A 21,562-nucleotide genomic window follows, 5' to 3' on the forward strand; every position below is an offset into this window, starting at 1 on the left:
GTGAAAGAGGAGAACAGGCTCCCCTAGCACGTTTACACTACTGAAAATACTAGCTACCTTCTGCCACTGCTTTGATTTTGTTGGGACAAGCAGCAAGACGGAGAGCTGAGGGAGGAATGCTGGTCCTATTGGCGTGAGAAAGAAGTGTCCTTGGAGCAGAGGCTCATTTGCAGCCACCAGGCAGGCTTCAGCTGTTTGTCCATTTGGAAAGCCAGAAGCCAGTCACAGGTTATGGACAGTACTGTCTTGAGCAACAGGATCCTATCTTCTCTAGCACTAGTGAGTCTGGAGTCATTCATGTGTCCTTGTGGGCTGGCTTGAAGCTCTGAAGGGGTTGTGTAATTTCTCTTCTTGGTTACAAAATGTTTCTTTCTGGAATACTTTAAAGCAGAACAATCTGGGAAAAGCGGTTTGTGATCTGAGCAGCTTTTTTGTGCTTCGGGAGCCTGTGTGCTTCAGCTCTGTATTTCTTCTGCCCTTTGAAAGGAGTAGCCACGTTCCCCACTGCTGTGACTGTTGGTCTTTCCTACAAAGTCAAATAGTGAGCGCTCAGCACGGGAGGGAGAGTTCCACGCTTCAGTCGCTGACCCTGGCCCTCCAAGTAGGGAGACATGTAAGCCTTCAAGGAGCAAGTGGTTTTGTTCTAGACAAGATAGGTTCTGACATCTTAAATGTCAAGTTATAGTTAAAGTGGTGCAGTTAACTAAGATGTTGGTTAGGTCAAACGTTTTCAGGGAACAAGGATGAACACAGCAGTATTTATGGGATTGCAGGTGTTGGATCCCTTCACTGAATGACTCATCTCCCAGCTTCTGCAAATTCCCCTTGAGAAAGGTCATCTCAGGTATTATGCTAATAATACTTTATTTCCTGGGTATCTGTGCCTCTGGGATTTGGCATTTCACACTTAGGCTGGCTTGGGAGTCCCAGCAAAAGCCAGAAAGCATCAGAGCTGAACCCGAGTCCAGAAGCCCTGATTTTGGGGTTGTTTTTAGAATGTGATCTGTTAACTCAGAGCATCAGAGTGGGCTGACTGGAGCAGGGGAGCTAAACTTCTCTAGGGATTAATATTAAGCTCTTGTTTAACAGTAAACAGCTGATGAAATCCACCTTTGGCTCTGGATGCCAGCTGTCAGGAAGGTACATCCAGGCTACCTTGCAAGGACAGAACAACCCTTGGCAGAGGGTGGGGGAGGGTGCCCGGCTCTAGCTGTCCTCAGGTCACTTGGTTTGTCTTGTTCTGTGTAATCCACTTGCCCTAGCAGCTTCCTCAAAGAGGGGCTGGTGCTTTGACAAAATGGCAGCCCTGCTCCAGCAAGGGGCTGTGATCTCAGTTTAGACAACTCCTCCTCAACAAAGCAGCCAGTGATAGCAGAGTCCCCAGGAGCAGCCGGACAAAGGTGCTTGGGCTGGAAGGAGACAGAGCCAGATCCTCTCACATGGGCACCACGTCCTCTAAACAAGCTGCCCATGCCTGAGGCTGGTCTGTTTTGTAGCTGCTCTGCTTGCTGCAGAGCAGTGCCAGCTCCCTTGCCAAGGCAGCCTTTACTCTGCTGTGTCAGATCGAAGGCCCGACGCCTGTTCAGCTTTTGTTCTCTGTTAGGAAAGAGCGAAGATTGTCAGGACTTTTTTGGCTCTGCCAAGGCCTTTTATGTCCCAAATGTTTCCATGAAAAGACTCCCTCCTGACCACCCTGCCCCCTGACAGCCATTCAATCCAGCCAACAAGCTTGATATCATTATCTACAAAAGGAGGCCAGTGAGTAGCAGGGTCCTCACAGCCAAGTTTGGGAAATCAAAGGCAAATCTCCCAGCAACAGGGCAGGCAGAGATCAGACTGCACCACAGCTAGTGCAGGCTGGTCTGGCAGCTCGCGTCCACTCGTTTTCAAAGCACAAAAGAAACGTGCTTGGCATGATGCCAGCTCTGGCTTTGTCGGGGCTGGGGCTGTGCCCACCTGTGAACTGGCAGGCCCCCACAGAGTGCCCTAGGGAGTTCAGTGTGGGTTAGAGGCCACTGGAAACAATCATAAGTTTGAACAGCCGTGCAGAGCTGTCTCTTTTCGGTCAGTGGCATTTTTATGAGATTAACTACTTAGTCTGAGGGAAAACAGTGATTGTTTTGGTCAGAGTGGGATTCACTCCAAATCTCACCTGGAACTTTCCTTCTAATGACTCTGTTTTAAGTTCTGAAAATGGCATGTGGCTGCCTCGTCACTTTTAGTTTGATGTAATGTTGATCTGCTTGGCTCCCTGTCCAAAGACTTTCTTTCCAATCCATCTTAAAATAGAGAGCTCTTCAGCAGCGAAAGCCCTTACCATTTTGAAGGCATCTGTAGAGGTGATGTGGAAAGGTGACTGTCAGAAACACTGAGCACAGAAAAGGCTTGAGGAGGGATGGCATATTCCTGTGTTGCAATTGTGTTAGGAAATACATGAGTAAAACTGTTTTCAGTGTATTTTATCTCACAGAATGCATCTCTGGTCTGCCTGATAGTCCAGACAGAGAGGGATATGAAAAGATAGCCAAGAGAAATGATGATACAGAGGGAAGGAAGGTGAAGAGAGCTGACGTAGCTGAAGCTTGGGTGGAGGCAGGATGATGGTGTGGATGTTGATACCTGGGTTCACCTCTCTCTGCAGCAGGGTGCTTTGCAGTCCCTGGGTCGTGAAACCAAGCTGGAGATGGGGTGATTGCAGGGCAACACATTGCCAAACCTAGAGCAGCACCTGGGGACCCTGTGGATCTGCAGGAGGTGATGAATGTGTAGGAGGGCAGAGTTGTGTGTAATGTGGAATGGTTAATGCTGGTACTTTCCCCTCCTATCCCAGTTCGATCCTGACAACACCGGCTACATCAGCACTGAGAAGTTTCGCTCCCTTCTCCAGAGGCACGGCTCGGAGCTGGACCCCCACAAACTGGAGGTCCTGCTGGCCCTGGCAGACAGCAACTCCGAGGGGAGGATCTGCTACCAGGACTTCGTCAACCTGGTGAGTGCTCTGGCTGGCAGGGCTTGTCAGTCCTTGGCTCTGCTTAAAATGTTGGCTGTTGAGGGACAGTCTCCCTCCCTCCCTCTGTCAATGTCAGTGTTTGTTTGCTGTGTCCCTGCATCACATTCTGCGTGGGCTTGCTGAAGCATTCAGTGGTGACTGAACTCTCAAGCCAAGAGTCAAGTTGCTGCTGATTTTTCCAGGGAAACAAGTTTGCATGGGAAGAAACTGTGGAAGATGTAAGAGGAGCATGAAGCAATGGCTGCTGCTAGTTTAAAGGCTTTTGCTCTCAATATCAGTTGATAGCTGTCATAAAGAGGCATTTGTTTGCAAGCAGAGGTCTGTCAGTCTGGATGTCTCCTGTTTTATCTAGACATTTCACCACTTCCAGACAAAAATATATAGATAACGTGTTGACTTGCTGGGTGGAGTCATATTGCACTGCTGTAGGCATCAACAGCAAGAGGGATAAAGTGTTTGTAGGTCATGTTCATTTTATCCCAGGTGAGATGTCTCAGACTGCATGAATCATGATCTGGATGCCTCTCTCTCTCTACTAATGAGTCAATTAGTGAAAGGATCTCTCTGTTTCTTGTCAAGGCAGTTTGCATGTCTACATCTGTGTTGACTCACCATTGTTAGATGCCCAGAATGGCCTAGAAATGTTGTTTGCAAGATAGGGATCTTGAACAGTGGCCATTTCAGGGGCTTTTCCCTGTTCTTGCTGTCATTCCCCACCTGAGTCCCTGTAGATTTAGTGCAGCAGTAAGAGAAACCTGGGGGACAAAGTCAATGACCAATGAAAGCTAGTGACATCTCTGAAGTTTCACTGGAAAGCTGGATGTGTTCTTGATGCAAAGTATAATAATTTTCATCTCTACTGTGTTCCTGCAGTCAACATGGGGATTTGAAGTCTCCATTTGTCATGGTTACTCATGTATGTGTTCTTGGTTAGAAAGAAAGTGTCTTCCATATGTCCTGTCTTCACATTAATCAGAAAAGCATGGTAACAGGGCACAGCTGTCAAGGGTCCAGGTCATGACCTCAGTGAGGCTGTGGTCAGTCTGAAGGTAAAATTACTGTGATGCAATGACATAGATCTGCTGTATCTCATCAAGCTGTCTTGTTACCCGCTTGTGTGTATTTAGGTACACAGTAAAATAAATGTAGCAACTATTAAATAGATCACAGTGAGTGTGAGGTTTTCCTCAGCTCCAGCTTAATAAACAGTGTGGTCAATGGTACTCTGTGATCAGCACTGTATTTATAGTAACAGCTGCTTGTTGCATGGTTTGGTATATTCAAAGTACCATGCAAGCATTCACTAATTGAGCTGCACAACACTTAGGTAGCAGGAAGAGGTATAATCTAATTTCTTTTATAGAAATGATGGCCTGGGGCCAGCCAACATGTTGGCAACAGGCTCAGGAACAGAACCGGTCTTTTTCCTCTCCTTGCTCCACTGAGCTCAGGAGCAGCACAAGCTAATGAGAGGCAGGTGGGAGGTGAAAGGCTTGGACATCCTCCTCCTTTGGGAATAGGAGATAGTGCCAGCTCACACCCACCTGATGTGATTCCTGCAAAATGGCAAATTTCCTTTGCTGCTATTGAATGACTCCTGTAAAGAAGCCATTGATTTTTCTGTCATCAGTCCCTCTATCCTCATCTGCATTTTTTTGCACTTTCTAATCAATAGGCAGTGCAAATGCCAGAACATTAAACTACTTAAAAACAACATCTCTCTTCTCACTGCTCCTCTAGCTGCTATTGATTTCCAACATAAAAACTTTTTAGGGCTCTCTTTTCCCTAGTTTCCTGCTTCCAAACCTGCCTTTTGAACTTCCTGATGGAAAGAAATAGCACAGTTGACACAGAATCACTGTGCAATTAGTGATTTCATTTACTTCATAGCTGTCAGTCCTGGAAACTGTGTGGTGGTGTTAAAGTGCATGCTTGTGCTTGATGACCAGCCATCTCTGCTTTTTGCTCAGGTTCATTTGTCTGTTTCAGTAGCTTAGCAAGAATTGATCTGCTCCCAAAAATGATGGTGCTAGATGTGGGGAAGGGAAAGGCTGACCTTCTCCTAGATCCACAGAGGTTTTACAAGCATGGCTCTGTGCGTGTGGTTTTCCTTTTCTCTATCAACATTCATGAGCAAGTACTCTGACACGATTAGAGAATCTCATGGCCTCCCAAATGTGTCCAAGGTACTGAAACTTTGAGCAAGAGGTAAAACTGCATTAATAAAACTCTGGCCACTGGAGAGGCCTTGAGGGGAGAAGTGGGGCCGATTATCAAAGATGTACTGCAGTGCAGTTGTCAAAGCAGAGGTGTGGAAGGAATGAGACTCCTCTGTGTGTGCATGTCTCACAAGCAGCTCTTTTGGTTTCTTTCCAAGCATGGAGATGGAAGGAGCTGATGAGCTGCCTGCTCAAGCTACTATGAAAAAAATTAACTCTATCCCAGCCAAAACTAGTACAAACATGTGCTGTCTCGCAGAACCCAGCAGAAAGTAAGGTTTAACCACTAGGCATCCAGAGAACTCTGTCTTCGATGATCAGTTCCTGGGATATGATATCCTCTCTGGTTTTTCTCTCAGCTTTGCCATTGTTGATAAAAATTGAGCAGGGAGGGTCTTCCCTTTTTTCAGCCTTGTAGAACCCTTGATCTTTGCTGGGTTCCCTGGAAGCATGACAGAATATGATGCTGATTATCCTGCAGGGTGCTTGGCTACTTACTAGAGAGTCTGATGCTGAGAGATGCTGTTGGTGACTACAGAAGCAGCTGTGACTCTATGAAATTATTACTTCCAAAACACACTACAGGCCATAAACCTTACAGAGCAATAGTGTTAACACTTTGTTTCCTCCAGGGTACTGCATGTCCCAGAGAGGGCAGTAAAAAAATGCTCACACCCATATGCTCCAACATCATCATGAGCACCAAGAACTTCGCCTGCTCTCTCAGACACTGATCCCCAACTAAAGGGCTGCTATTGAGCAAAGCTGTGTTCTTCCCTGAAGTCCAAAGTGTGTTGTGACATCTAGATCCACCAAAAATGTAATTTGAGAACTTCTCACCTTAATAAGGTAACCCAGATGTACCCATACAAAACATATGCCTGTTCTCAGCTCAACAAAGCAGCTTAAATTTCTGAAATTAAAAATTTTACAGGATAAGAATAGACCCTAGAAATCACTCACTAAATAATTTGAGTAATGATTAAATTCAGGGAAGCTGAAGACTCCTAGTGTGATCTGCAAACAGAAAAGGCTGAAAAAAAAATCAGATAGGCAGCTCATTGGGAATTATTTCTTCTCTGTACATATGAGATTCATCTTGCAAGAATGGCAGAAAGCAGTTTCAGATGGGATTTCTTATCCTGTGTCTGAGACAGTGCAGAATAACAGAAGTGTTTCCTGTACAAGTGGAGATGTCTTGTGCATTTCTGATGTCTGGTTGCTTTTCTGCATTGTGAAGAGAGACGCTAAAAATGCACAGTGAAAATTCTGGCTATGAACAGCATAGGCCACAGGAGGAGATAACGAACAAAGCTGTTTACCTAACTTTGCTACTTTTAGGGTGGAGAGAAGCCAGGAGGTAATTATAGTTGAGATGTTATTTGCTGGGATCCTTGCTGAACAGTTGCTGCTGGCAGTCCTGCACTACTTTGCCTAGTATCTTGTGAACTGTAACGGAGCTAAAGAGCTCAGTGAGGCCCTGGAGAGACTCAGTCTCATTCTCTGGCTAAACATTCCTTGTCTTTTCTGCCTGGGAATGTGGATTGTTGCTTTGGACAGGCTGCATCATGGCTTTTCCACCTCCTCACCCTCTTGATGCATTCTTGTTCAGACACCTGAGCAGAGGCAAGGGGGTGCAGTGGAGCTTCTGAGACCTTATTTTGCTTGATGGAGGGGCAATATGGACCCAGTTCAGGCTGTGGTGGTAGCTTATATTCTCTTGCTGTGAAAATCAGGTAGTTAACTCCTGGACTTGCTCTGGACAGGGAAAAGTTTTACAGAACTGTATGTTTAATAATGCAACTTTTGCTAGAAAAGTAAATCACAGCTTACACTGAGACAAAAGCAAAATCTGTTCTGCAGCCTAAGAGATTTCTCTGCCAGTGCAACTCTACAGATCACTGCTGAAACAAATGTGTTGTAAAGGCTGACCTCAGTGCATTCGGTGTGGTCCAGATTGGACCTGCTGGTATTGGGCAGGAGGACTTGAGAAGGGAATGTCACTGTTCCCTGTGCCAACACTGGCAGTATGCTGGGAGGTGTCCCTAGTGCATACTGAAGGTCTTTCTGTCCCTGCTATGGATCTCATGTTCAAAGGACAGGACTGGAAGTCAGGTGGGCCTAAGTTTTGTTCCTGGCTCTGCAACAGACTCTCTGTGAAACCTGTGGAAGCCTGTCTGTGCCTCATGGGTCTGTGTCTGCAGCAGATGGAAGGAGGCAAAAGTTGCATCTCACTTGGGGTTCACGATTTTGTCAAAGTCGATGGCAGTTCTCCAGTGGAAGAAGAGCCAGGTGCTAGGGAACCAGCTCTCTGGTGAGCACTTGCTTGAGGGGCTGTGTTGGATCTAGAAGAGCTAAGGACAAATGCCATTCCCTGAAGGCAATGGTATTTCAGCATGTTTGGGAGGAATCTCTAAGCTTCAAGACGGAGTTCGTGTGACTTGACAAAACCGAAACACTGCTGCTTCCAACAGAAGTGTTCAGCTGTGATTTGTAGTAACTTGAAGCTGATGTAGCATCTCAGTAGTAAGCAAAATATATTAGCTAATTAAACTCACATTGTTCATTTTCCAGATCGAGAATTAATACCTGCCTTGCTTTCCCTGGCCTTGCTGGCTTCTAGGGACAGGCTAATTCTACCTCATTTTCAGTGAAAAACACACTTTTTGTTTTTCTTTTTTTTAAGTACTGTGTAACAATAATTAGGTCACCCTAATCCAAACTTTGCGGGTGCCAGCACACTGTACCCTCCAGAGAAAGATTTTCTTTAGTTTTTGTGATTTCCTCTCTGGCTTGCTCAGTGTGCTGCCGTACTGCAAATGCTGCATCTTCAAGTAAAGAAATAAAACTGCACATGCGTGCTAAGAAATCTGCAGCCTCTGCTCTTCCTCCTTATAAGTGATAGATATGAAGGTCTATTGGCCATCAGAGGGCGAGAGGAGGATATCCTTGCAGAAGTTTCTTACTTCGTGGAAGAGGCTGGAACATGATTAGCTGTTGGTGGAAGGATGTCTTATGCTATATGCTGTTGAGCTGGATGTTCAAAGGGGCAGTTGTTACACCAAAATATTGCTGGAATCATAAAAATAAAATATGGGAAGTGAAGGAGATGGAAGTGACTATGCAGAGTCTTATGGTCTGTTTATGCTAGTGGATACTGTAGGAATACAAAGGTTAAGATTTAGATGTTAGTTTTTCTGTCCTCGTCAGAGTGATCTGTGTAGGTGGCTGAAGAAAAAGCAGGACTGGTTGAAGGGATAAAATACTTTGGGACCAATGAGAAAACCAATGAGCCCAAAGTGAGTCTTGGAATGCTGTAAGTGTGAAGCAAGCTAGTTCAATGGAGGCTTTGACTTGCACTTTACAGCTTCATCAGTCTATAGAAACCTACTTCATGGCTTATCCTAAAAAAAAAAATATAGCAAAATAATGAATTCTCACTCTAGTTTTAACACTTCTGTAGACTTGTAAGAGTCTGTCATGCAGTATAGACACATACTTAAAGATGCACTCAGTTTAAGGACAATTAAACTTAAACATGTGCTTAGAACAAGCTAATGCCTTTGCACAGCCCTGAGTTGAAGCCCTATGGATGTGGAATTAGCATGCTTTGATTTAATTAAGTTGTGTTGGGAATTTTCCCTTCTAGACAACTTATTTGAAACTTGGTAAGGATAAAAACCTCTAAAATGCCATTGACGGTGTCATTAAATGGAGTTCTCCTGAGGCTGTTTCAACCTTATCAACTGTTACAGGAAGTGGGGACTGAGCTTTTTTACTTTTTTTTTTTTTTTTTTTTTTTTTTTTTTTTAAAAGAGCCAATGGAGTTCAATGAGATTTTAAACTGGCCTATGAAATTAGCAGCCTTCTTCCACGGGGGGTGGCAGTTTTCTCTCTGGACTCCACAGTGCTTTTCCCTTTGCTTTGTGAAAGGCACAGCATGTAGGCTGGTAGCCATTAAAATACATGTTGTCTTAGAAGCTGTAAAGCTCTTCCATGTGTGAGAGGTTTTTTCTTCTTCTTTAGTTTTTTTCCAGGGTCTTGTGTGTTTTGCAGTTGTTCTGCAGACCTTCTGCTGGCCACTTACACCACTCTGGGGGCGTTAAAGCACCTTCTCTGACTAATGAGTTCTTCTTTTGCAGAGATCTTGGAGACAGCAGCGCACCCTCACTATCAGTACTTACCAAATGAAAAGTTCATATTGTTTGGGTCTGTGAAAGGACTTTTCTCCAAACTCTCAACATGTTTTAACTTAGCAGAGCAGAGGTGGGACATGTCTCCAGCTGGGCAGAGCATTTGGTAGGCAATAGCCAGCCATGTCAGAAGGACCAGTTCTGCAAGGTGCTGAACCCTTCCTGCTCTTCCCTTAGCTCCCTGTTCCTTCTTGCTCTAACTCCAGCCTGCTTTTCCATTGTTTTCCAAGGCTTCAAAAGTAGTTGCTTATATTTTCTTAAGACGTTTTTCAGTAATGCAGGGCTGGAAGCCATTTGTTCTTATTAGCCACTTCAGTGATAAAAGCAAGGCTTGGTTCTATCCCTTGTGGGGACACTGTGTGTGCCTGTAGATTTTTCACGGCCATCCTTTCTGCTTTGGAAGGTAACTCTTGCCTTTCCTGTTTCAGTGCCTGCAATGGTAACTCTTTCACTTGGGGTACTTCCTCCAACCTGGCTTGAAGTGAAATTAGGGGAAACGGTGAAAGAAGAGCTGTATCTAGGAAGAGGGATAACTTTTTTTAAAGGAGAAAACATTGAATTCTCTCTTTTGGCTTTGTGAGTGTGTATGGGACAGCACCGAGAGGGCTTTATTATCTTTGTGGAGGTGAGCTTTTAGGAAGTTACATACTGTATTCTTTCTGTCAGATAATGTGGAGGTGAAAGAGGTCCTTTAAACCATGGTTTGCTTGGGGTTTTTTAGTGGTACTTAGAAGTACTTTGTAGCACAGTCATAAAGTAGCTATAAAATCCACTTCCAGTGTCTTTGCGTGTCCTTTACTGAACCAGCTGACAGCCTGCACAGAAGGCTTAGGTGAACAAGGCTTTGCAGGAACTATATATAATTCTCTATTACCTGAGTCACTGGGAAGATAAGCAATAAAGCCTAAATCTCCAATTCTCAGGGGAATCCCCAGGCAAGACAAAAGCTTGCCCAAATGAATATCTCCTCTTCCTGCTAAATCCTTGTTCACTTTCTAGTGAGTGTTTTAGGCCTAAAAAGCTATTGCAGAATAACCTAGGACCTCAGTGCTAGTGGTCTTGTCCGGTGTTTGTAATTTTCTTCTTCCTGTTGCTAAGCTGGAAAGGCTTGTTGCAGGCAAAGCTGCAGGTTTTATAGCTCTGTTTCTTCCCCTTTGTGCTTCCAGTTAGCTGCACTGTTGAACCAGGGAAGATCCTCTGCCACACATCAAGAGGACTCCCATCTGGAGGCCTATGGGATCTCCTTCAGCTTCCAATGGGACATCCCTTTAAGTGCTCCCTCTGTCCTTGATTCACTGTTTTGGCTGAAAGTATAGGATTCCTGAGCTCTCTTCATGGCCTTTATTCAGAGGTATAATAATAAATATTTCATTTAAAAAGGTTTGAAAATCTATTACTTTGGTATTTGATCTAATATTATGCTATTATGAGTAAGGAGGAGGTTTTCTCAAGGATAGATGAGAATGGTTATGTGGTTGTGTCCTTATCCATCTCTTACCTCTCAGTGCATTAAAGACCTTATTGAGGTGCAAAGTTCTTACTCCAGGGACCATTTCCAGGAGATGGCAAATGTGCCTCACACTGCCTTCATGTTGTTTTCCTTCCCATTTTGAAGAAAACTGGTGATTTTTGAGATCCATGTGCATCTCCTGAAGCCATCAGGGGGCCAGGTGAGTACCTTGCATCCCAGTTAGTAAGTTTTAAGAGCTGCTTTTGGAGTGTGTTCAGCTTGTACATTGATCTGAGTCCATTAGATACTGGCTACATGTACCAGCAGAAGAGAAAACTTTTTTCCAAGCAAGCTAGTCTGGCAAATAATCATTATGCCAATTAAAGGGGAACTTAGCATAGAAATTTCTATCCTTAACCATGATTCCTCAGCTGTTTCCAATTACATACAGTTGAAACTTGAGAAGCACAATGTCAACTTAAATGGTTGTTTTAATTGTGTATGTATCTAAAATACACATGTGAGTAGGAAATGTTACAAAGATATTTTAAAAAAAATTTGTTTCAGAAAATTAGATCTGGATTCATTTCAGTTGTGGGATCCTTCCCAACACCAATGAAAAATGGAACAGGTGTTGGGGGGTTTGAAGTTTCAGACTTGCTGTGTTTTGACCCAATGTTACAAGCAGTGTTCTTGCAATTAACCTTGAAATCTGAATGTGGTTTACCTTTTCTAATGGAAGTGCTGGAAGGTCTAAGCCTAACACATTTAATAGGAGTCCAGACAAAACCTTGAGCAGGGAATACCCCTGCAGTGACCAGGATAATTGATTTGGTCTTTCCTGCCTCTAACTTTTCTTGAATCCCCAGAGTAAACCACTGCTTGATCAGCAAATCAGGATGTTGGTATTTGCTTTTTTTCCATTTGATACTGTTTGGGAAAGTGCTACCAGGTTGGCTCAGGGGATGTGAACATCTGTGACAGATGAACTTGATGCTGAGCTATGCATTTTGGGAGAAGCAGTCTTTACCCACATTAGCATTTTGTAGAAGTGCAGAGTGAGGGAAGGAAATCAATGTGAATCTTGAAAGCAAAATTGATTGGAAAGGCTGCATTTGTAAGTAAAGTGGGTTATAAAACTGGAGCTGACAGAGGCTTTTAAAAAGCTTGTGCTAACTTCTGATTTAGTGTTCTGTGTCTTGGAGGATCAGAGCTAGAGAGCTGAATGCATTGCCTGTCACAGTGTTGTGTGTGTTTAAAAATAGCTGTAGACTGGCCTCAAAGATGGCAATACATAATGGGCAGAAATCCATGTTTTTCAAAACCTCCTGAGTGAGGCTGAGTAAAAACCATAAAAAGGGTACCGTGCCCCACACAAGCCATGAAACTGGAGATGGCGGAAATGCTACATGACTTGGGTATTGATTATCTGGAGCAGCAGCAGTAGCACAGATAGCCAAGAAACCCAGAGAAACTGGTCTGCCAGTGGTAATGGGCAGTTTCCATTGCAAGTTGCAGATTAGCTGAGGCTAGTTCTAGATTGGCATGTGTCCTGAACAAAAGCAGGTCTTTGTACTCACACTAGATGGTAAAAGCTCTTATCCTAAATTTTGACATTTTCAATGTTGAAGGCAGATTCAGATTTAAGTAGGGAAAATTTTTCCTTTCTGGCAGATGTACCAAACCCATCCTTTGAGCAGCTGTAGCACTAAGCCTTGTTTTGTTTTGGTATGGTAATACAAAAGGGCAGAGGTGGCAGTGCATGGTTACCAGTCATGTCAGCTTGGCTGTTTTGCAAGGGAAATTTCTTTCTCTCTGCATAATAATTTTTTGCAGGCACGAAGGACTAAGGGATCGTAGTGTTCCCCACCACTACCTTCATTCCCCACATACTGTTTGCTGTACCCATCTGCCTCCAGCTTTAATATCATGCTCATTAAAGAAGTCCCAGATCAGTTGCATGAAGGGAAGTGGGGTGGGCTGCCCTGAGCTTCTGGAGCCATAATAATGTGTAGGCCAACAATGGGCCCAGTGTTCTTTCAGATGATGATTAAATACTTGGCTCATAAATACCAATATTATGTAATACTGAAATCAAGTCAGCAAATTGTGACCATATGGGAGACTCTCTGTTCGGGAAGATTTGAGTCTTCCAAAATCAGTCTGAGGAACAAAGTAGGCTTCTCATCAAGAGTTGGTGAGAGCAGTGGTAGTGACTTAATCCTCTGTCTCTCCTCATGCCCATCACCTCCTAGCTTGAGATTAACAGTGTGATCCAAAGGCCTGTCGGGTGATATGAGTAGGCCCAGGATTGTTGTGTTTGCTTGAGCTCTGTCAGTCAGTTGTGCTGCCTCTTTAGAGAAAATTTCCTCATTAGTGTGATGGGCAATGATTGTGGGGAAGGGGACCAGCAGGATGTCATCTTACAGAGAGGCCTAATTTTAACAGGTGCTGAGTAAATCCTGTCATCCACATCTTAGTGGATTGTGGGGGCTTTTCAGCACGTATGGTATGCTCCTGACACTGTGTCCCTGCCTCATCTGGGTGTGAAGTCAGGCCAAAGCTATGGCGTTTAGAGGGAACCTGGACCTTCTTTCCATGTCCTCTGCTCTAAAGGAGGCCTGACAAATATTTTTATGTCCCTGCCTGAGGTGGCAGGAGATTTAGTTAGTGCTAAGAGCTCTGAAGAGTTAGAGTTGTAATTATGGGTACCAAAGGCTTTTAATTTTCTGGGTAAATCTGTCTCCTGCTGACATAGCATCTACTGTTGGTGGATGCAGGGACTATCTTGCTCCTTGCCAGTCATGTTCCTTCCAAGGAGTCTGCTGGTGTGTTGCAATCTGGGAAGAATACACTTGGTGCTGGATATCTCCATACATTCTGCAAGACTGCAGCAGCCTGCGACCTGCTCCATTTAATTTGCAAGCAATTTTCTTGTTGCCTCTTTGCTAAGAGCTGATGAATTTGACTACCCAGTAGACCCTCTATCCTGCGATAGGATTCCAGCCTCCTAAGAAGTTGACTTCAGAGGTGTTTTCCATTTCTGAACACTCTCATCGCATGACCTCATAAATGATTTATCACGCATTTGCTTTAGTTTGTACTGACAAACCCTAGAAACTCTTAATCCATTTAAATGTTTTTCTGTGCCTTTCTTACAACTAGGAGGAAGAGGCTGTGCTTGCTACTTACAAATGCAGTTGATATGATACATCCATACCTGTTGTTGAGCAAGGCTACCATTGGGCAGTGCCTCATAGTGTATAGAAATAACATTGTGTGTTTTGAAGCAGAGTCTTTCTCCAGAAGTCACATGTGCTCCTCAGAGAGCTATAATTTTGCCCAAGGACTTTCCTTGCTCTTGTAATATCAACATTTACTGCTTTCCTATTCTTACTAGTTTAAATAACTCTTGGCATTTTATCATCCAGATGTGGCCAGAAACAACCAATATGGAACACCTTATAAGAATAATGGGGTATGTGAACAGGTAGTGGAGAGAACAAAGCTACAACTGTCTTTATTCATTCCTTGGAGGAAATCCCATTGTCATGAGCTTCCATTTTAGCCTCTATGTTGGGGTGTGGAAGGTCCTGTGGTTTATTTTCCTCTCTTGGAGGAGGAAGGCAGAGCTTTCTGCTGAACAGCAGAAGGGCTTGAAAGCAGTGCAGCCTAGTGTGAAGTCCTGCAACCTGGATTCTTCTAACTCTAGCGTATGGCCTTGATCAAGTCACTTAGTGTTGTGAGGTCCAGCTTCCCACCTCCCCAGGAGAGCCAGAGCCTTTGTTCATCTGAGGTGCAACTTCCACAGTGATCCTGCAATATCCTGCTCTTAACTAAACCAAGATGACCTTTCCCTTCTGTTTTGTTTTTAGTGTGTTGAGGAACACCTTCAGAAACATCATGCTGATGAATTTGCTGTTATTTGAGCTCTTTGGGCAGCATTAGCAGTAATGCAGAGCAGGACACTGGACTGACAGGGCTGTGCTGAATTCAGGCAATGGAACTAAGCTAGTACCTTTTTGCCCTTCTCAGCAATAACAGACAGGTTCAGTGGTGACCATCTTGGGATCCTCTGCTGAACAAATGCAAGGAAACTTCTGTTACAAGCCTAGCACAGACACAATCGTCTGCAGCTTTTGGAGTTTCCTGCCCATCTCTTTCGCCAGTCTCTGCAGTGATGATGTGATCATCTGCTGAGGGTGGTCAGCACTTCTTGATGCTGAACTGCAATAATGATTTTCTTTGGTTGACTCTGGAAATTATTATGTCTTCCACTGAAGTGTTGCAGTAGGGAAAAGCCCTGACTGTTTTGCGGTAGGCAGGAAAATCACATATACCACTATAGCTAGAATAAGCATATCAGCAGCTTCAGACAGCTGTCCAGTATCTTCATCTGTAGCAGGCAGATTTATAGTTTCAGTCTGAATTTATTCTAGTCCACAAGAGGAGCGAAGTGAGAGAGAACAGAATGAACTCCGGGCAGGGGGGGAGCATGCACAGTATGTCTCTGACAGGCTGCTCTGAACTCACCCTGAGTGAAGCTTTCTTCTGTGGACACAGTGAGGTCATTAGGTGGCTAAAGGTACCTTTTGAAACAGAGGTACGCCTGTCACCTACCAAAAAAGCATCTCACAAATGCTAAGGAAAGCCTTGCACCCGGTGGATGTTTCTCTATGAAAATATTGTCTTTGAACATGAGTGGGCTTTCTTAATGCAATAGAAGATCACCAATGATTTTTTTCCCCTCATCTTCCCTCATTTTAGGCAAAAGCTTTTGGATGATAGATTTTTGCGGACAGATTATTTTTTTTCTTCTTTGGCTTTTTTGCTTTTTTTGCCAGAACTGTTTTTACAAGTGTTTTATAAATGAGCAAAGGAAAGAGGGCAAAGGAAAAATACCAAGAAAGGAGAATGAGTTTTTAGGGTAAACCTTTCTCTCACTAAAACAACTCAAAAAGAACAACAACATTTCCCCCAGTTTTAAAAAAAACTTGAAATAGATCAATTGCCTGTCAACATTGCTCACATCAATGAATTTCTGCATTGGAGGGACAGGCTGCAAGCAGAAGGCTAAGGAGGGATGGGCAGCTGCTGGGAGAATGGGTCACAGTGCCATCACCTCAGATGGCCCCTTTGCTTTCCTCCAGTGATTAAGAGGAGGTGGCTCCCTGCAATGATTACTGTGTTTTAAGCAGCTTGGTCCAGCTTGGAACAATTACCCAGCTGCCTGGGCACTGAGAGCACAAGCTCTGGGCTTTGCTGTCTTTGGGCTATTAGCTGAAACCAGTGTGATGCAAGACAACTGGAAGCCAATGCTGTTGAACGTCACCTCTTATTTGGTTCTGGGAGACTGAAGATGCTAGTGGTTTCTGAGACCAGTTAGCAGTTCTTTCAGATGGACCAGGCTGTCATATTCACTTTGCTGCCTTTTACTGTAAAAGGTCCCCCTACAGTGGTCGTTAGGCATAGTTAGCCTTTTAAGCCTTCCTGCCAAAGGTTCAGCCAGTACAGATAGTGACTCTAATGCAGCAGGTTTGTTTGACATCAGGGCTAATTAGCAATTATCCAAATCTTGGAGCAAGCTCTTTCAGACCTGATTTTTTTTTTTTTTTTCCTTTCCCCCCAAGCAGGCTAGGCATAAAATTCCATCTGCCTAATTTGCAAATGCAATTGCTTTAATTATGCATCCAAATTGGGAAAGTGTATGCTCAGAAAGATAGATAGCTAATTCTATGCATGTAAGATAAGAATGCATATACAAACTAGCTGTATCCTCCAAAGCCTGCACCATCTCAAAACCTGCCCCCTCTGAGGGTAACTATTTTAAAAGAAGAAATCCTTTCCTCTTGCAAGTTTACAGCAGCTAAGACAGCCTGTATGCCAGTTTAGTCTGTTGTTTTGTTGCTGTTGCTCATGCAGTTTTGTTTTACACAAAGGGATAATTTTCTTTGTCCAGAGCTAATTTCTGCCAACAAGAACCAGAACACAAGGGGTAGATGCTGTGAATGTACCTGCTGCTACACTCAAGAAATTTTCTGCCCCAGGACATGGCAAATGCAGGAAGCGTGATAGAGCAGGGGGAGCTGAGGGAAGGAAGACACAGGAATGTGAATCGTCATAACTGATGGTGAAGACAGTGGATGGAAGGCTGGAGAATGGGACAGAGAGCTCAGCCAGGTGCACCAGCAGCCTCTGCTCTGCCTTCCCAGTGTTCTGCCCTGACCTCATTTATTGGCATCGTAATAGCAGACCCTGTTACTTGGTTCCTAAAGCTCCAGCCTGGTGGTGGTTCTCCTATCTGGATCTGGTGCTGCCAAACTGGCACTAATCTCCTTGGATGGTTGTGCCAGGCCTTGCTTTGTCCTCATGGTTTCTTCCTTTTCTTTTTACCCAGATGAGCAACAAAAGGTCGAATAGTTTCCGCCAAGCCATCCTTCAGGGGAACAGGAGGCTGTGCAGCAAGGCACTGCTGGAGGAAACAGGGCTGAGCCTTTCACAGAGGCTGATCCGGCATGTTGCATACGAGACCCTGCCACGAGAGATAGACCGCAAGTGGTACTATGACAGCTATACCTGCTGCCCTCCACCATGGTTCATGATTACCATCACTATCGTAGAGGCAAGTACCTTCACTCCCTCTCTCTGGCAACCCACACCACACTGCCAAAGGCTTTTCTGGGACATGATCAAGGGCTAGAGCGGGACTCATTTAGACCCAGACAAGGACAAACACTAAGCTGATAGCTGTTTTGGCTTACCTGTATATGTGTGTGTAGGTGGACACTGTGATCCTGTCTGTCTCCAAGCATGGTTATTAGTCTTTGAAACAATGTGTATATGAAAATACAGAATTTGGGAAACTATAGCAAAACTTTTTGGGGAGTGAAAATCTGGACAGTTCTAGGGAAACTGGTAATTCAGATAATGGAATTAGAAGGAAAATTCCTATATGGTTGCCTCTGTTTAGTGAAAGGAGAAAAAAAGCAGGGAAGAGAAACTGGAATAAACATTCTGGCCTGCTCATCTGTTGCCCAAATGAAATCTTTGCACAGTTGTACTAGAATAAGCACAGAGAAGGATATAATATGGCACTGAGCAGTAGGATGCTGGGTTCCTCTGACTCGGTGGCTGGTGCGTTACAGAAAGCCATGTATAGTTATACTGTGTTGCAGGTTCCTCAAAACAGGAAACTCATGCTGTGTGAAGCTGTCAAATGGGAGAAAAATTATTGTAGATTTGACTTGCTTCTCCATGATTTTGAGCTACAAAGGGCTTTTCAGTGAGAGAAGATGTTTGCTAACCAAGGAATCTTCCTTCTCTTCTAGGTTGCCTTTTTTCTTTACAACGGAGTGATATTAGACAGATTTGTGCTGCAAGTCACCCATCCCTTATACCTGAAGAATGCATTACTTTACCATCCTCAGCTCCGTGCTCAAGCTTGGAGGTACCTAACCTACATATTCATGCATGCAGGGTGAGTACTTACAAGCTGTGGAGATTCCCTACAGTTCAGGTTCCTCAGAGGAGGAAGTGACAGAATCAGCTCGGAAATAAATTTTTAAAAATTAATTCTAAATTGTGTATCAATATTTGAAGCTGTTGTGGAGTGTTGGGCAATGAGGCGCAAACCTTCGCAGCTCTCTGAAGGGAGGAGGCAACATAAGGAAATTAACAGATGCTGCTCTTCTCCCCAGCAGTACTGGGACCACACCTTCCTCTTACTGTGCACTTCCCAGTGTGTGCTTCCCAAAACTCTCAATATTGAAGCCCAGTGTCCCTCTAGAGGAGCTGTGCAAGTGGTAGAACAAGTCTGCAAAGATGCTGGATTGGTATTTAAAAGCTACATGGTGTATTCTTGCTAGACTTCCTAGTTAAGGTTGGAAAAGCCAATTAACTTCCCTGTGCCTATGGTATGTTATCATTTGGTGATGTTGTCCCTTCTGTAGGGACTGAGATAATGCCTAGAAGCCTGAGTCAAGATTGAACTCACATTTTGTATGCACTGTACAAAACCCAGTGTTCCTGAAAAGCTGACAATCTCGACTGGCCAGATGGACAGAGAATGGTCCATCTAACACAGAATGAAGGTGCACAGTAAAATGAGCCCTCCTTCATCCTGTGGGAGGTATGTAGCAGACCTGGGAAGAGAATACAAGGTGTGGGGATTCTAACTCTGTGCTTCTCAACTGTGCTAGTCCTCTCAAGTCTCAGAGAGACTTAATTATGTGATGTTTGTGATACCGTGGTGATGAGCGAGTGTCACAGGAAAGTTCATTCCTGTAAAAAACACTCTACCCCATCTGCGTAGTTTCTCAGATCGTTATCTTCACACATTCCTGGCAGATAATTGCAATTTTCTTTAATTCTGTCATTGAAAAATCACAACAGCAAGCTTTTTAGCAGTAGCTTATAATTTGAAACTGGATAAAGACCCTTTGTTCTTAAATAGAAAGCCTATATTCCCATCAGTCAATGTTCTCCTATGAAAGGCCAGAAAGATCAAGCTGATCTTTTCCTTTTCCCATGTCTCTGATGAAGATATGCTGATGTTTCTTCTCTGCTATGGAATAACTGACTTGGTGTGTAATTGCCCTTGAGCACAAGATGTGCCCCAGATCTCTGGATAAATATCATAGGACAGAATAGACTCCACCCAAGGAGAGAGTAGGAAAAAATTTTAGATTAAAACTTCTGAATGTGGCAACATCTGTACTCTGCATGCTAAATGGCTCCAAAAAGTCTATTGTATACAGGTTTCACTCTGCAAGTGAAGACTATTTGGCTTAGATGTGGGGCTGGTTGTGTAAAATGAGGATTGGAAGTTTCCACTGCTGAAGATATGGGGAAAACTGGGCTTATAAAAGGGAGAAACTTAATTTTAACTAATGTGAGCTAACTTGTATCTGAGTTTTCTTCTGGTGGTGGTGGTGTTCTACTATATCACTCATGTAACCACAGATTGCTTTAGGATATATTTGAAGAGAAGCACCTTCACAAGGACAATTTTTGCAGCATTTTAAATTCTTCCAGTATCACCTGTCGCATGCTTTCCTAACCTGTGCAAGGTCACCCTTTCCTGTAGCAGGCAGTACTTTGGCATTCTTCTAATTTACTGGATGAAAAATCTCTCAGGCTTGTTCCACATTTGTGGCTGGCTCAGAGGTAAGCAGTGGGGAAGGTGGTATGCAGGAGACTCATTGGATTTTTTGTGATGGATTCCAAGTTCTTTAGCTACATAGCCTTCAAAACAATGGAGAGTCCCGCTGGAACAATAAACCCCATGATTTATCTGCAGTATCTGGAGTTAGGCTAAATGTTCATTTATTGCTAACTTCTGTGTGTTAAGCTCCTTAGAGAAAGAGAATAGATAAATCTTGAAAAGGTAATAATGTTTGTTAGTAGAAGCCCATCATTCTCCTCTCATTTTCAAATGAGAGGCTAACACAATGCCATGGGATCTATTGTTATACTGCTTCCAGCTGAGACTTTAAAATGGTAATGTGGACGGCTCCTTAATTTAGTGCACTCAGTCTGATTTTTTTTGAAGAACAAGGGACAGCCGGAAGGTGTCAGAGAAGACAGCAGTTGCTAAGGCTTGGCTGGCTGTACCTCTAGAAAGATTCCAAAAATGCACGGGCTGTATGTTGGTCCTGATGGAGGGAGCTTTGTCAAGGGTTGAAAAGGCAGGCAAAGTTGTAAATTCTGCCCTTCTGCTTTCATGGAAAGCAGATGTTGATTATCTGGGGCCCACGCATTTGTAACACTGCCATAACTAATGACTTGCATTGATGCTCAGACCCAGGGAAGGAGAAAGTCTTTAATAAATCAATGAAATTGTCATTTCAAGAATGACGCATTCAGCACTGGCAAAGGCTAATTATATTTTATGGGTGCTTATTGACTGTGGTGCCTTCAAAGCTCTTAGCATGATGGGGAAGAGAAGTGAATGGGATTGCTCCTGGAAAGTCTTTTAAGAACAGCTGTGAATCAGGGCAGTCACGTCAGAGTCTAGGATAAACTTTGCCGAGCTCTTACAAAAGCTTCCTTTGAAAAATAAGACCCAGTGCTTTGTGTGAAAATGTCATGTGCCACCTCATGACGTTGACTGTGTGCCAGCTAAAGCTTCTTCCCTCCCCTCTGTGAAAGGGCACTTGGATGCTTTGACTGTTTTCTGTGATCTTAGTTTGATCTTTGCTGGTTGTTCTTAATTTAGTTCTTAAGTTCTGTGAACGTGCAGGATCAGAACAGGTGCCAGAATATGCCCATGCCCAGTGGTTTCAAAAGCCTTGTGTAAGGTAATAAAAACACTCAGTTACATGCAGCAGTTTCCCATGATGACAAATTGCAGTGCTGAGTGTCTCGTGCAGGAGAGAAATTTATCCTTGGAGAGAAGGAAACAAACCTATTAAGATATCCGGAAAGGACTGTTTCCTGCAGTATCATTTCTAGCAGTTTTTTTCCGGTCCAACTTTAAATTCTCGTTTATGAGACTGTTCTGTCATTACTGCATCTCACCATCAGCGTTTTTCTCTGATGTATATGGGAAATTGCTATGGTAACATGAAGAGAGACCAAAACAGTGAAAATGCATGTAACTTAATCCAAAGATTGCTAGTGGCTGTCTGTGAGCAATCCTTTTCTTGTATAAAATAGGACATAATTTTCAATGCGTTAGCTATTTTGCACT

General features: G+C 43.7%; 1 protein-coding gene across 1 annotated transcript in view; it reads left to right on the forward strand.

The window, feature by feature from the left end:
* RHBDL3 (rhomboid like 3) overlaps positions 1 to 21,562 on the forward strand; it is a 63,011-nt gene that overhangs the window by 32,741 nt on the left and 8,708 nt on the right. Inside the window, exons 2-4 of the mRNA XM_035891632.1 lie at positions 2,831 to 2,989; positions 17,270 to 17,494; positions 18,201 to 18,349. Of these exons, the coding sequence (XP_035747525.1) occupies positions 2,831 to 2,989; positions 17,270 to 17,494; positions 18,201 to 18,349 (533 nt within the window). The remainder of the gene's footprint in view (positions 1 to 2,830; positions 2,990 to 17,269; positions 17,495 to 18,200; positions 18,350 to 21,562) is intronic.

Source organism: Egretta garzetta, unplaced genomic scaffold, assembly GCF_000687185.1.
Source record: "Egretta garzetta isolate BGI_Z169 unplaced genomic scaffold, ASM68718v1 scaffold213, whole genome shotgun sequence".
Lineage (NCBI taxonomy): Eukaryota > Metazoa > Chordata > Aves > Pelecaniformes > Ardeidae > Egretta > Egretta garzetta.